The sequence below is a fragment of the Coffea eugenioides genome, chromosome 4, assembly GCF_003713205.1.
Source record: "Coffea eugenioides isolate CCC68of chromosome 4, Ceug_1.0, whole genome shotgun sequence".
NCBI lineage: Eukaryota > Viridiplantae > Streptophyta > Magnoliopsida > Gentianales > Rubiaceae > Coffea > Coffea eugenioides.
Genome location: NC_040038.1, coordinates 7,579,950 through 7,595,190, shown reverse-complemented (window position 1 = coordinate 7,595,190; position 15,241 = coordinate 7,579,950). Strand labels below are relative to the sequence as shown.

The 15,241-nt window shown below is 36.6% G+C and overlaps 2 protein-coding genes and 1 long non-coding RNA gene across 3 annotated transcripts; 2 read left to right on the top strand and 1 right to left on the bottom strand.

The window, feature by feature from the left end:
- Positions 1-271: 271 nt before the first annotated feature.
- LOC113768728 (quinolinate synthase, chloroplastic) lies at positions 272-7,220 on the bottom strand. Its single transcript, XM_027313186.1, has 7 exons — positions 6,194-7,220; positions 4,861-5,145; positions 2,796-3,014; positions 2,514-2,693; positions 1,720-2,235; positions 767-928; positions 272-679 (listed from the first exon to the last, which is right to left on the bottom strand). The coding sequence occupies exons 1-7, from the start codon at positions 6,980-6,982 to the stop codon at positions 608-610; spliced, it is 2,223 nt and encodes a 740-aa protein (XP_027168987.1). The 5' UTR covers positions 6,983-7,220; the 3' UTR covers positions 272-607.
- Positions 7,221-10,026: 2,806 nt separating this feature from the next.
- LOC113767614 lies at positions 10,027-11,395 on the top strand. Its single transcript, XR_003468036.1, has 3 exons — positions 10,027-10,080; positions 11,211-11,273; positions 11,342-11,395. It is a non-coding gene; the product is annotated as an uncharacterized LOC113767614 (long non-coding RNA).
- Positions 11,396-12,852: 1,457 nt separating this feature from the next.
- Positions 12,853-14,709, top strand: LOC113768926 (protein LYK5-like). Its single transcript, XM_027313427.1, has one exon. It carries the CDS (start codon positions 12,853-12,855, stop codon positions 14,707-14,709), a length of 1,857 nt encoding a protein of 618 aa, XP_027169228.1.
- Positions 14,710-15,241: the final 532 nt, after the last annotated feature.

The following is a 15,241-nucleotide window of genomic DNA, read 5'->3' as shown; positions in this document are numbered from 1 at the left end:
GTCATTCCTGCTTCCGATTCATGTATATCTCATGAGTTGAAGATAGGAGTTTTGTCGCTTCTTTCCTCTCTGGTCTTTTACTCCTTGAACTTAACTTCACACAAGTAGAAAAAGCAAAACCAAATTAGTATTGCTATAGCTGCCTGATCCTTCTTTCTTTCAAACTTCTGTTCTTTTTGCTAATCAATCATGAATCTGTTCTTTTTGCTAATGAATCTGTTCTTTTTCTTTCAAACCTGTTTTGAGTTCCAAATAAGCCATCTTTGACAGCTTTGTCAAAAAGCTACTCTTATCATTATCACAGAGTTAGTTCTGAAGGAAACAAGGAAATGTAAGCAAACAAATATATCTGGCCTGATCTATATGCCAGAGATCTAACTTCAGTCAAAACTAATTAGTTGAAAATCAAAACTAAAAAGAGAAATAAATTAAAAGAAAAAGACGCATTTGTATACAACACAACCAGTCTCTATCAGAGACATTCTCTACGGTAAAAATTCTTTGGAGGATAGCTTCCGTTGAAGGCCTTCACATCCCAAGAAAGAACAGTCTGAAATTCGCATTCAATACAGGATAGCCATTGGTTGCTTTACAATCACCCGTGCTTTCAGTAACTCGTACTTTTGTCGGAATGATGAAGGATTTGATGAATTAGTTTCTCTGGAAGTCTTTTTGTTGCCTGCAGGTAGCAGTCAACCAGAGCCAGTTAATAACAGACAACATAAATAGCTCTGTAAGAATAGTCGAGACTGTTAAGGAAATATACCTGGAAGTGTCTCATGTGGAGAATTGGTTCACAACCAACATCTGCGATCAGTTTTCCATTAGGAGTTTTCATGCTGAATCTTCCTGCCTCATAGGCTGACAGTTTACTTTTATTGTTGGGCAGATCCTGGCAAACTTTTAGTAGCGAGTCAAGTGAATTCATCTGTCAGATCAACAAATAATAACGGGTAAGAAACCCAAATTTTATAATAAATGAACTGCGAAGGATGTATTAAATTAATGATCAGACACATTGACATCTAGAACTGTGCCTCCATTTTGCTCATATGTAGACCAAAACAGAAAACTTTAGCTGCAGCAATTAACAACACAACAAAATTTGGGCAGGTCCAGAATAGCCAGCCTTTGGAACCAAAAATGGGGTAGCAGAAATCAGATCTTAATGAATATTCAAAGCTTCTCATAGAAGTAGAACCCCACACCTGGCAGTAGGATGCTTTAAAGCCAGTTCCATGGGGAAAAAATGCAACGGAAAATAGTATACACAGCCAATAGCTAGCTCTTGGTTGCCTCAACATTATCTCAAGAAATGAAGATTATACTATCCATTCTCATAGGGTGTATCAATCCAATAAAGATTTTAACATCCCAAAAGTCGATGCAAAAATATCAATTGCACCTATCTTGTGCATATTTTGGCTGAATACTCACTAGCGCTATGCACATAAAATGGCGACAATAGCTAATAGCCAAAAATTACGAAGGCAGAAGCCAGCTATGGTTGTCACTACAGCCACCTCATGTCAATTAAATTCCAACTATAAAGCTCTTAAGACTGCTGAATAAAGGGCATGAAATGTGTGGAGGCACAGGTAAAAAGGTAAGCCCAATGTTGCAACCTAAACACACAGTGTGTCTTAACCATACAAGCATTTAATCAACAGGCTATGACATAAGCAATTGATATAAGAGAAAGATGAGGAGTATGCCAACCTTCATATATGGACAGGAGGCACAGCCACCATGGAGGGAGCATCCCTCTCCACTTGCAACACCGGGTATAACTGAAACTCCCATTAATTCCCTTGAATCACCCAAATTTAGACCCACAGATGAACTTGGAGCTGTTCTTGTCACCGACTCTGATGAGACAGGAAAGACAATCTCAACACTAACTTTTCCTCTGTCAGAAGATGAGTTGGCAGAACCTAATAATTGGCGCACTGCTGCCACAATTGAAGTCACCATACCAGATTCAGTCCCCAATACAAATTGAAGATGGTCATCAACATTTCTGTTCAAAGCCTCTTGCAGTTTCTGTTTGATAAAATCTAGTATGTTTTTGGTGGAACCAACTACTCCCATTCCCCGTCTCTTTGCTTCCATCGCCAAAGAAAACATTTCACCAGGAACTTCAAGGTGGGCAGTTAAAAATGCATCACAATACATTTCATTTATCCTCTCAACAACTTCGTGACCAAAAAGGTGATGAACGACGCACGTTCCATCCTGTATCAGAAAAAACAGAGTCAAGAAAATTAATACTTGCATAGCTAATCAGACTGCAAACTAATCCGACTTTTGGTGTGAATTATCAAAATTTTCCCTCTAATTTATTATATCATTCTTGAGCCATTCTATTTAATTCCTTTCTTATGAATGCAGGCGCCGACATTAAGACGGATGTACTTGTCACTGATTCAGAACCAATACTTGAACTCTACTTAAAATGACTACAATAGAATCATCTGTTCCAACAGTATAACCGAGCACCAAACTCAGAACACCTGAAAATAGTGCAGGCAAGGCAGCAAAGACTTGACTGAGCTTCTACTATGTTTTGGATGTATCTCAGCAATTTCTTCATCAGTCATCACAGCCATTTGGCGGAACAGTTCCGCGATGTTTGCACCCATGTAGGAATCAGGCCCATACCATACACTCAAGTTAGGCACTTCAGCAAATGCCTGCATATACATATAATGGCAGTGGGGTTTAACAGAGTACATAAAATTGAATAGAAAAGCAAAGTAAAGAAAATATACTAATATTTCCATAAGGTATTAGACCTGTAAAATTGTTTGTACAACGTTCGAAGAAGTGCAAGTTATTGTAGGCACAATTTCATGAGAATATGCTTTTGTCTCCAGAGAAGTGTTTATATAAACTACATGCAGCGGTGGAGAAGAAACAGAAGCCCCAGCAAGATAATCCATATATGCTGGACTGGCAGCAGCATCAGCCAAAGAACAACCAATCCGTTCATTAGACATCCTGTACACTCCAACCTGCAAATGGTAGATGATCATCAACATTTTGAAACATGTACAACACTCATCCACATAACCTACAATAAAGTCAACGACAGTACTACGTACATACAAACTGATCTTGAAGACTTCTGCATCATCAACCAGGGCTCTGCTACTTAACAAAACAGTATATATTAAGCAATAAAACTGAATAACAAGGGTTCAAATTCAACGATAGATATTAATCAATAAAAAACCATATAACAAGGGTCCATCTATAACGGTAGATGTTAAGCAATAAAAAAACAAATAACAAGGTTCAAATTCTTTCTTTTCATGACGTGAGGAGCAATTCTTGTTAGTTACTTGATTCCTGTCATATGTTGGATATTCTTAGTCTCAACAGTGTTTGGCTTTCCTGTCATATCATATATTGTATTAATTCTTAGTAAATCCATTCATTACTTGACTAAATGACTTCAAGGGGGGGAAAAAAAAAACTTCAACTACTAAATCTTATATCTTTAGGCACCCAAATATCATAGTTAAGAAATAATCCTTATAGAACAAGTACAATTAATTACAATATCTTCCCATTGCTGCTGTTCCTGTCTCATTAAAGCTTACAGCGTCCTACGTGTTAATAGGAAATAATGAACTTAACCAGCAACAACTGAAAAAGTTGGTCCAATACAAGACATCCTAACAATACTCTCCATTTCATGCAACAAGAAAGTTAAGAAACTGCACAGTAAAATGCTCATGAGAATCTATAACATGTCATGGCCCCCCCCCCCACCCCCCACGTGGGGAGGGGGCCCTTTTCCCTTTATGGCAGGTAGAAAATCAAATGACATTCCTAACCAAGAACATAATGCAAATTCCTAATATATGCTATGTCTCTCTACCACTCCACCTAATGACAGTAATAACAGGCCACATCAAAATATTTATTCTGCTACATGACTAATTCTGTCATAATGTAGTAAGTTACAAAGGAAATGAATCCATGAGAAGAATGTCAACTACTCCAATTTTATTGGTGAAAACTTAACCTACAATTGCATCTGATGCGTTTGAAATCAAAATGGTTTGGAAGCCTACGTATGAGAAAAACATATATGGAAACAAAGGTCAGAATGATCAGAATAATCCAGGTAAGCTAAATATTAACCTCAACGATATCCCAATCTATCTCTCTCCATCTCACTCTCTCTCAAATCTCTACCAACAAGTCTTCATCACTCACTCCTTTATCCAGAGCTTCAAAGGTTCTGTCTTTAGCTATGTTATCTCATGATAATTATTCCATAAACAGAAGACAAGAATCTCAAACCAGTTATTTAAAACAACTAAGTACCTTTCTCTAAGTTAAATTTACCAAATTGTTTCCCACCTCATGGTTTGATAGAACGAGGAGTAATTCACTAACTACATACCAGGTTATAAGCAATATGTCTTCAGATCTATCATAGGTTCTTGATTTTGACCACAAGGATATTTTACAATATGTAAAGGCCATAATGGAGTTAGAACAGATTTAAAGAATACTAATACAAAGTTCATAGTTCCTGTTCCCATTTGAGATCTCCTCCTAACTGTGTCATGATTGTGCATTTAAAGGAATCAAATTTTGCCCTCAGAAGATGCATAATTTCTTCTTCCCCCTCTTTGGGGTACTGTTGATAGATACCTAATTCAGGGTGATAGCACTTTCTGACTGCATACAGGGAGGAAAGTAAGAAATTACAGTCCACACAAGCAAAATTAACTAATGTACATGTGCCATAGGCACACGTCCACAGCTATGTAAAACTAAAGCTTGCATGATAGATTATGTAAATCAAAATAGGCTGGGAGAATGTAATGGAGGAGGAAGTACCTCTGTAAATCCTCCCTGATCGAGGATTGCACGTACATTCTCTGACATAAAATCTACTCCTAGAACAGTTATGAATTTGCATCCAGCTTTTGCCATCTTGACAGCTGAATCTGCCATAACCAAGGAATCAGATATATGGATGTGAGGCCACAGCTTCTGGGCAGCAGTTAAAACACCTTGGACCTCAGGGTCCATGTAAAAATGTGCTACAACACCAATTTTCTTCTCCTTAAGCAAATTGGCAAGTTCTTGAACTTTTAATGGATCAGGGGACAAAAACCTAGCCTGCATTTGAACTACAATGAAACTGAGGCTTTTAACAGTCCAAGAATTTCATATTCATTATTAAAGACGACTTAAAGAAGTAATCAACAATAATAAAATATATAATATTCCAGAAACACTCCTGAATATCACCAGATTTAAAAATTTTAAATGGTTCGATTATCTAATCCTCGCCCATTCAAACCTTATGCTTGTTACACCTCCGAACCATGGGAAGGCAGTTGAGTGAGAGCGTGTGTGTGTGAACTGATTCATACTTTCAAAACAACATGGTACTCCTCAAAGGAGGGGCAGAGAATAATCATGCATAAGAAAAACGCACTCTTTAAACAAAGGTTATTCTGACAACAATGGAGTCAAGAAATCAAATCACCCAATCTTTGTCTAAGAGTACATTCTCTCTCCCTAATCTTTTCATATCAACTTATGTGATTGATGTTGAAAATTCAGATATTCAGGTTCGGACACCAGTTCACCTTGTAGGAAACCAGTTCACAATTCTCAAGTTAAAGTTTAACCAGGCCAGATTTCAAGAAAACCATTCAACTCTCCTCCAACTAAAACCACTGCTAAGAGTATGCTATTTGAACAGTTTCCAAAGCCAGATACAGCAAGTAGAATTCTTCTAAAGCCAATTGCATAAGAACTGAATATACATCACATGGTGTGAGGAAACTGAATATAGAAACTTGCTTAAACTTGTAATTCAGATTGCAAGTTTCTATATTCAGTCCAAAAGATCCACACTTTTTCACTAAATTACCAATAAACTTGCCTCTATTTGTGGAAATCACTCCTCTTATAGCTCCTTTTTGGTTCTAAACAATGTTGGAACCTGAATGCTCTAGCCAGCCACTCAATGGTATGTCTAAGCAAACCATAAAGTTACATTCTTTGTAGAACTTAACCTAGCATAAATCCTTATAGCAAGATAAAGATCCAGTAACAATTAAACTTGCAGAAAAGAAGAAAAGAATGAACATCTATCCAATCAGCGAATCATCATATTTGACATCAATAAAAAACTTAAAGGGAAAGATAATTCCACCTGAGCTTGAGCATAGCTCCCTTTAGCTTCTATGCCGTCAGCATTCACAATAAGAGATGGGAACGGCTCGCCACGCGGCCTACCTTGGCGCTCAGCCACCAAAGCCTTGGTCCTTTTCTGCATACTAACCAACACATTGTGCCAAGTATTAACTCTAGAAGCAGTAGAACTTAAACCGCCTATTCCATTCAATCCCACAACACTCAAAGCACCCAAATCTTCAGTTTTCAACTCCAATACCTCCTTAGCCGTAGCCCCATCGAGAACCGAAATCAAACAAGAACAGAACCCTTTAGTAATCTCCGAGTCACTATCAGCTAAAAACCTCATTCTCTGATCATCATCCATCATCACATACAACCAAACCTGAGCTGTGCAGCCTGGAACCCTATTTGCGGCTATTTTCAGGGATGCTTCCATCGATGGACAACAAGAAGCATAGTTCAAAAGACGCTTAACGCGATCAACAGGCTCCTTAAGGGCCTGAAACTCAGAAACTAAGAGCTGCAGTTTTTCCCTTGAATTGGACGAAATATTGGGTTGATGAGAAGTGAAAGAGGTGACAGCAGACCAAGAAAAAGATGGGATTTTTCCAGAAGGGTCTTCTGAGGTGGATTTGAAAAGGGGTTGTGAATTGGGGTCGGAATTTAAAATATCTAAGCATCTGATTGGTGGTTTGTAAAAAGGAAAACAAGGCCGCAGAGTTCTATGATTGGTATTAAAAGGGCTGAGCGATTTTGAGAAAAAACTTGAACAGGATGCCCTCATAGCTAGGCTTGCTGTTTCCATCTTTATGTATTTTGAATAAAAATTTGTGCTTTTCTTTTTTCTGGGTTTTCTGTGTTCTCGTGTGTGTGTGTGCGTGCTATTGATTTGCAGAGAAAGTGTGTGTAGTGTGTGTTTTTGGAGCCCTGGGAATGCGGGAATGGAGAGTTAATAAGGAGGAGTATAAGTAGAGTTAGAGCAGGAGAGGAGAAAGAGGGAGGGGAGGGGAAGGAGGATGGAAGGCCACGAATTGAGGCGCGCAAAGGAAAGGAAAAGGGGTGAGGTAATGAGCGAGCAAAGAATGGTGGTGAATATTATAATATTAGATTTTCCCAAAAGGGTCATCTTTTTGTAGTATTTTATGATTGGATAGGGAATATATTATTACAAATTTGATTTTATATAGCAATGAATTAGACCTGTTGTATACAAATTTCTGGCACGATGGATGACAAAAATTGTGGCGGCTCGGTGATGATTTCTGCCAGTCACGGCCATTTGAAAAAAGGAAAAGATTCATTTATTGTAGATACGTACATTTTCACCGTTAAATATATGAAACATAATTTTTATTTAAGTTTAAATTTTATATTTTGCATGTGTACGATACATTCAATCGTAATAGTCGTAATGATCAGAGAAACCCTTTGGTCTAACAAAAGCAAATCTACGAAGCAAAGAAAAAGCTGTCTATAAAACAGAATGAAACTAAAACTAGAAAAATCTCAGAATAAAAAACATATTATTTATCTCATGTATCTAATTAGCTAGAAAATTTTTTTAAATACTTTTAAAAGTGGAATCTATTGCTCGTTTTGAACGAATTTTTCACTTCTGCAATACAAGATAATTGAAAATATATAAGAGGAGGCAAGAAATAAATAATTGTGATGTATAGGAGATCTATGAAGCCCATTTGCTCATGTGTTCAAAGTTGAGGGAGAATTGAAAACACAGCTGTGTGGTGTGTGAACTGTGAACTGTGAAGTCTCTTTCTATTTGCCTTTGTGGAGTAAAGGTGTCCTGAGAGAAGAGGTGCACAAAAAGGATACGCAAACTCACACACACACACTTGGCAGCAAAATTGAAATGGATATCACTTTCTTGGATACCAGCAGCAGCTGAGAAAAGTGGAAACATCCTATGAAATGAAGTTTTTTAGGGTCGGATAATATCGATGTACTCTTTTAAGGTAGGATTATTGAAGCCAGGCAAATGTTTTCCAGTCGCTAGGCCATTTCTTGTGCATGGTTTAAATTGACAAGTCCATTAGCTTCTTATCTAACAAGCCTCAATTTGTCAGCCTTTGAGCCACTCATATGACAATCAAATTCTCGTCACTGAGAAAATCATGTGTCCTTGCCCCACCACACAAATTATTATATTCCAACAGATAATCATGGGTTTGTTTGGATACCCCAATTATTTCAAATAATATTTTACTTGTATCATAAACATATTTTTTAATCCACATTTTTATATTTCTAACCACTTTTTTATCTCATATACATCACATCACAAAAAATGTTACAGTAATTATTCCAAATAATATTTCAATTAATACACTATCCAAAACAAACCCCATCTTTGTACCTGTGAATGAATTTATTTGCAACATAATAATATATATTGCAAGGAATTTCTCTAATTCTCGTTTAGTAGGTGACATATTCTTTTAATTTTATAATGGTCTCACTCTTGGAAAAGTTGTTTTTGATTTATTATTAAAATGGCCTTTGCTCTCTGCTTGCAAAGTGAGATTAAATAAAAGGGGAAGTCAGTTTAATCTTAAGAAATTCAAACCGGATTCATTTATGTATGAAAAAACTCAAAAGAGCTTAATACCGTACGTGGATCTAATTCGAAGAGTAAAGTGAACAAATAATCATTTCCAACTAAATTTTTGTTGTCTCGTACGTGTAAGAAAAGCATAGATTTTTTAAGCTTATATTACATTTTTGTCCTTTGCTTATTTATTGTCCGTACTCTCAAAAGATCCCTTTTGTACCGTCCTTTGACTCTTCTGATGTGGGCTTTTTGGTCAATTAGTTTGACAAGATTGCTATGTTAAATCACTAAATAGTAATTTCAGGCCCCAATTTACTAATTCCTCCTCAAAGATGCTTTTCTTATGGGTTATGATGATATTTTTGATTGAGGCTAAAATTGGAAAGTAAGTTTTTTGTATCTACTTGCATGTTTCTACTGTTTCCAATGCCATTTTCAGCAGAATCACAATCATATACGTGCAAAAACTCAATATGGAGATAGAGATGTACTGTGCCTCATAGATATAAGCTTTGTTCTTTTAGCATTTGCATTTCAAGTGCTCTATTGCTTCTGGTTACTTTCAACTTAAATTCATCTGCCCGTCTGCATTTTCGTTGCTGGTAATGATTTTTTTTTTTTCTGTTTCTCTTTGCTATAGATGTTAAGATTTTGTTTTTGCTTCAATCTCATTCACTTTTTTTTTTGATGATTTTTCTATTGTATGCATATTCTTCAATAAATAACAACTAGTCAGTTATTTTCCTCTTGCTTTGGATGTTTTAGTGCTGCATGGTTCCGTTCACTGTGAATTTATGGTTTGCATGCATGCATTTTTGACGTTTTTATTCTTTTTTTTTCCAGCAACTACTTAATACTTGTGCAGATCTTTTGATCGGTAATGTTTCCTCACCTATATTTGGTTACTTTTGCTTTGATTTTCTCCATCTGCATGGTTGCATGAAATTTGATTTATATTCCGATCCATCTTTTTCGAAGAAGCATTAACTAAATACATTTTTCTCTCATTTGTGAATTTTAGCCAGTAATATTAAAGTGCTTGTACTCGTCATTGTTAAATGTATAAAGCAAAGCATAGTTAACTATATCATAGGATGAGTAGTTATAGTAATAGCGATAAGGTAGCTGCGCGAAAAGCTATTCATAATCAAAAGTTGAGGGAGAAATGTGCTATGTTATCATCTGAAGAGAAAGAATTGCGCCGTCTCAAGCAGAGAGAGGCCTATCAAAAGAGGAAAGCAAAAAAAAAAAAAAAAAACTATTCATTCAGAGAGAAACCGGTAGCAAAGCTGTGATTTTGCTCTGCCCTGACATGCAAGTTACTCCTGATGAAGGTACAAATATTATTCATTGTAATTACTTATTGAAATTTAGTATCGATCACAATTCTCATCTGCATGAATGATAATTATTCGGTGTGATTGTTTGTCTGTTAGGATTGGTGGATAACCATCCTAACAAATGCTGTGAAGAATCCATTAGTGCTCAGAATTTATCAGCTGGCAGCAATTTTGATCATTAATTGCAGGCTAAGATGCCTTTATGTATTGATGATGAGACTATTTTTAATTGGAAAAAGGGTAGATTTAATGCTATTGCATTGCCATTTCATTTCTGCTATTGTTTAAGAATTTTAGTCGGGAATAAGGGAGACTTCATCTAATGATGTCTAGACTGTTGGACAATTCATGTCTCCCAATTTTGCGTGTACAAATCATAATTATTACCTGATGCACTGCAACCTGCTGATAAGCAGTCTTGCGAAGAAAGTATCCATTCTCAGAATTGCATCAGGTCTAAAAATGTGCAAAGACAATTACAGTCTAATGAAGTTTCTGGAGAACGAAGTTTTGCATGCTGGCCACTGAAAGTCCAGTTTGTAGCAAATGAAGGTTTATCTAGACTGTTACATGCATAAAAACACACATAGAGAGACTTAGTTATTTGTTTATTTGTTCGGTTATTTATTCGTTTCATCATGCATTGTATAGTTTTTATAAGCAGTTCGTAAGTGTACTTAGCCATTGCATAACAATCAGATGATTGATTATATACTTATAAATTTGTAGTTATTGCAACCATTCCTGACCAGTCTAAAGGAAATCTCAACATTTCTTTGTTTGACTGTTCAATATATGAGCAAGGTTATATTACTTTCAATTAATATACCATGTCCTACCTGCTTTTTTTTTTTTTTTTTTTTTTTTGTCGACACAGGGGTGTCCGGGTCAATTCTTACGGGGCTCGACTAATCCCCTGCGGCCCGGGCCTTGGCGCCCTAACCCGACCCAAGCACGATAAGTGCGCGGAGGAATCCAGCAGCGCAGGGACTCGAACCTGAGACCTAGAGGTTTACTAGGAGGAGGTGCCGCCGCTGGACCATTCACGCGGGGGCATGTCCTACCTGCTTAAAGCCCATACTTCTTCACTATGAATTTGATTTGGTTATGTTTATCTTCTCTAGGTTCTTCTTCAAAACTGCAATGTCTCCATCAAGCCTTGCAATCCAATACACTGCAAAATTCAGGTTCATTTGCCTAACTATATAACACTTTTTCTAAGTGTCATTGCTTACTAACTACTCTTATCCAGCAGGTCAATCTCCAATCTGCAACAATTGTTATAATATCTTTCAGATGCAATACAAAGTACCTCAGGTTCCTGACTGCCATTTTCAACAGGTAAGCTACCTCAGTTGTTAAGACAATAGCATGAGAATTTGCCTCTGTATCATGGAATTTGTAGCGAACATTCCAACTTTTCAACTTTTGCTTAATTCACTCTCAAACCCTTATTGTCTTAGCAACTTCAAACTATTATTTTCTACAACTTTCATGTGGAAAAACTTTATCAATATTAAAATCCAGAACACTTTATATATGCGCGCAACATTAAAAGACAAATTTAATAATACTATTAAAAATTCAAAGAACTCAAACGAAATTAAGACAAGTTTGAAATTTGTAAGCCCTTAAACTATTCAATTTTGCTCCTCAATTGTTTCAAATATTTCATTTTACTATTCAATTAATCCTCAAAATTTTTTCTAACACATGCAACAAAAACACAATTCACAGCCACCCCCGCGCCTGGCGCGGGAAGAACAATCTAGTATATATATAATTTGAATCATTCTCTTCATATGTAGTGATATCCATCAGGTAGATACTGGGTGCTACAAAGCTGTCCATGAGCAAATGTCAGCTGGGAAAGGGCATAATCATAATAAAAAACAACTTGAGGCTAAAGCTAAATAATAATAAATAAAAAAAAACAACTTGATGCTAACGCTGCCAAACAAAGGATTTTTCTAGACAGACTTACAATTAAAAATAGTTTGTATTGAGAAAAAAATTAAAAAAGACCAAACAAACAATTAATTAAAAGGTTGTATTGAAAAGTTGAAGTACTATGAGATTTGCCCAATAGTACTTCTTGTCATCATAATTTAGTGTTTAAATGTATTAGTGTTAAAGTGATGTAACCTTAACGGTAATATGATTTTTTTAAAGCAAATATTAATCTTACTCCAATTTTTTTCTATGTATATAAACATTATAATTTCATTAAATCTGTACCGATGGCAGAATGGTAATATGATTTTGAAAGTGAGAGGAAAAAAAATCTTATACTAACCAATACTTTGGAATAAGAAGTTTTACAAGCACAAATATTTATACAAGTACAATATTTGAAGGCATATATATATATCAAATTAATTTTTTCCCCCATTTGGTTTTTCATGGATAAAAGCAGACTAGACAACTTTATTATCTAAACTTTGCTGCTAGGATCAAACTAACCAATACTTTGTTAAATTGGACATAGTGTCGTGAAATAGGGCAGAATCATTTTAAAAAAAAAAAAGGTAAAAATTCAAATGGCAAAGCCAGTTGTTCTTCCACTTTAACTTCTTTGAACTTATATATTCACAAGAATGAAGGAATAGTTAAAAATAACCATGCAGAGCCGGCAAGGCGGCAAGTTTGATTTGTTCAGTTCATGCAAACTTCCAAATTGGACTCCTTCGGCCCTATCCTAATCTGCTACGAATTCTTAACTTCTCCATTTGGCTTCTGCTCTTCAGTTTCCAGTCCAGAAAAATAATGTCCCTCTTCCAATTGATCTTCTGCTGCTGCTGCCTGATTCTTATGATCAGAACAGCGGTTTCTCAACACAGCTATGACAGTTCTAATTGTACTTCAGGTATCCAAGCCCCTGGTTCCAACTACCAATGCAGCCCCAATAGTCCTTCATGCGAAACTTTTATAGTTTACAGAGCTCAAAAAGATTATCAAACACTTAATTCCATTGCTTCTCTTTTCAGTTCAAGCATAGCAGAAATCCTATCTTACAACAACTTCTCCCAAGTTGATCAAAATCTACTCCAACCTGGCTATGAAATTGTCATCCCGGTTACATGCTTTTGCTCAGAAGCCAAGTTCTCTCGTGCTGTTTATCAGCATAATGCATCTCGCTCAGACTCTTTATCAGCAATTGCTTGTGGTACTTTTGAAGGGTTGATGACTGCAGCAAGTCTGAGGGACTATAATCAAGATTTTCAAGGTGACAATCAAAGCATTTCTTCCATCCAAGTGCCTATAAAATGTGCTTGTCCTAATACGTCTGATATTGAAAATGGCATAAATTATCTTGTGACGTATCCCATCTTAGAGCATGATAATACAAGTTTGATTAGTCTGAAATTTGATATCCCGCAGAAAATGTTGGCAGATGCAAACAGATTAGTACCATTTCACGCCATTTTCCCTCAAACAACTTTGCTCGTTCCCTTGACTTACAAACCATTCCTTAACCCTGCTGCTATTGTTTCATCTCAAGATGAAGGATCTAGTCCTGGAGTTTTGGTTCCAGGTATATCAGAAACAGAAACAAAAAGCAAGAACTTATTTGCAATTTTGGGAGGGGTAATGTTTGCTGCCAGCTTTTGTATTGCTATGATCTATGGAACAGTATGCTTCATATGGAGGAAAAACGGCCAAGACACAGTTAAGGACTTGTCCAGAAGAGCTCCAAGGTGGTCAAATTTCGGCTCGGAATTTCTTGATGACATGTCAAAGTTGAAACACTCATTCACATATTTCAGCATGGAGGAACTCATGGTTGCTACAGAGAACTTCAGTGAAGGTTCATTGTTGGGTGCAGGAGTTTATAGAGGCAAAATTGGTGATTCTTGCATGGTAATTAAGCAAATAAGTTCAAGGGAAGTGGCAAATAACATCATTTGCATACTGACAAAGATCAATCATTTAAACGTTGTGAAGCTAGAAGGTTTCTATGATGGAACCTTACCTTACCTTGTGTTTGAGCTTGCTGAAAATGGTAGCTTAAGAGAGTGCCTATCACACTCGAATGTAGGTAAGCAGTTAACTTGGAATATAAGGACCCAAGTAGCTTTTGACCTTGCAGAGGGATTGCACTACTTACATTACTGCACAAAGCCTACCTATGTTCATCGGAACATAAACAGCAGAAATGTTCTTTTGACTGCAGATTGGAGGGCCAAGATTTCAGGGTTTGGATCAGCAAAGCCGCTTGACGTGAATAATGAAAAGGGTAAAGACTACTCGAAAGAATCAGCAATAGTGGGCAGAGAAGGGTATTTGGCACCTGAGTATCTTAAATACGGGCAGGCTTCAACTAAGGTGGATGTCTATGCATTTGGTGTAGTCCTAATAGAGTTGTTATCAGGGAAAGAAGCCACTACAAATGGGGAACTTTTGAAGAATTTTCTCAAATCTGCAGCAAATAAAGAGCTTCATCAAGGTTCTCCAGGCTACTTGGAGATGTTGGAACAGTTTATGGATCCTCTCTTGGAGAAGGATTATCCAGTGGATGATGCCTTATATTTAGCATGCTTAGCCAAGGCCTGTATGGAAGAAGACCCCCTTAGCAGGCCTACCATGAACGATGTGCTGATGGCTCTTTCAAGAATATTATGATATTCTTCCATTCTATCTTCTGCTCAATCCTTTTCAGTTTTCTCCTGTCATGCTAATTATAGAAATATCAAGCAAGCTATCATTGAAGAGCAAATTCAATGACTATTCTACTTTTACATAGCAAAATCATAAAACCGAAATAGAATGTTGATCAGTCCAAGGAGAAAAGTTAAAGGTGGTATAGCTCGGTTCATATGTTAATGCTGAGAGCCTGAGACAAGTCTAGCAAGGAATTGGATACAACCAGTTTCGCACAGTACGTAACAAACAGGACTGTTGAGAATTAGCATTTGCAGGGGGTATAATTATTAGCTAGAAGACTGAAAATCCATGCGTAACTTCATATTGGAGGCCGTAGAGGAATAAAACCGGCATTGATCATTAGCATCCGATTCTGGTTTCACAAATCTGCAAATTTTGGCTTCGGAAATCTGCACCGGCCATTGATTCGCAGAACTGCAGAAATTTGAATATGAAGTTACGCATGGATTTTTTCTTTTTTAACCCATCGTATCAATTTATTTAAACTGGT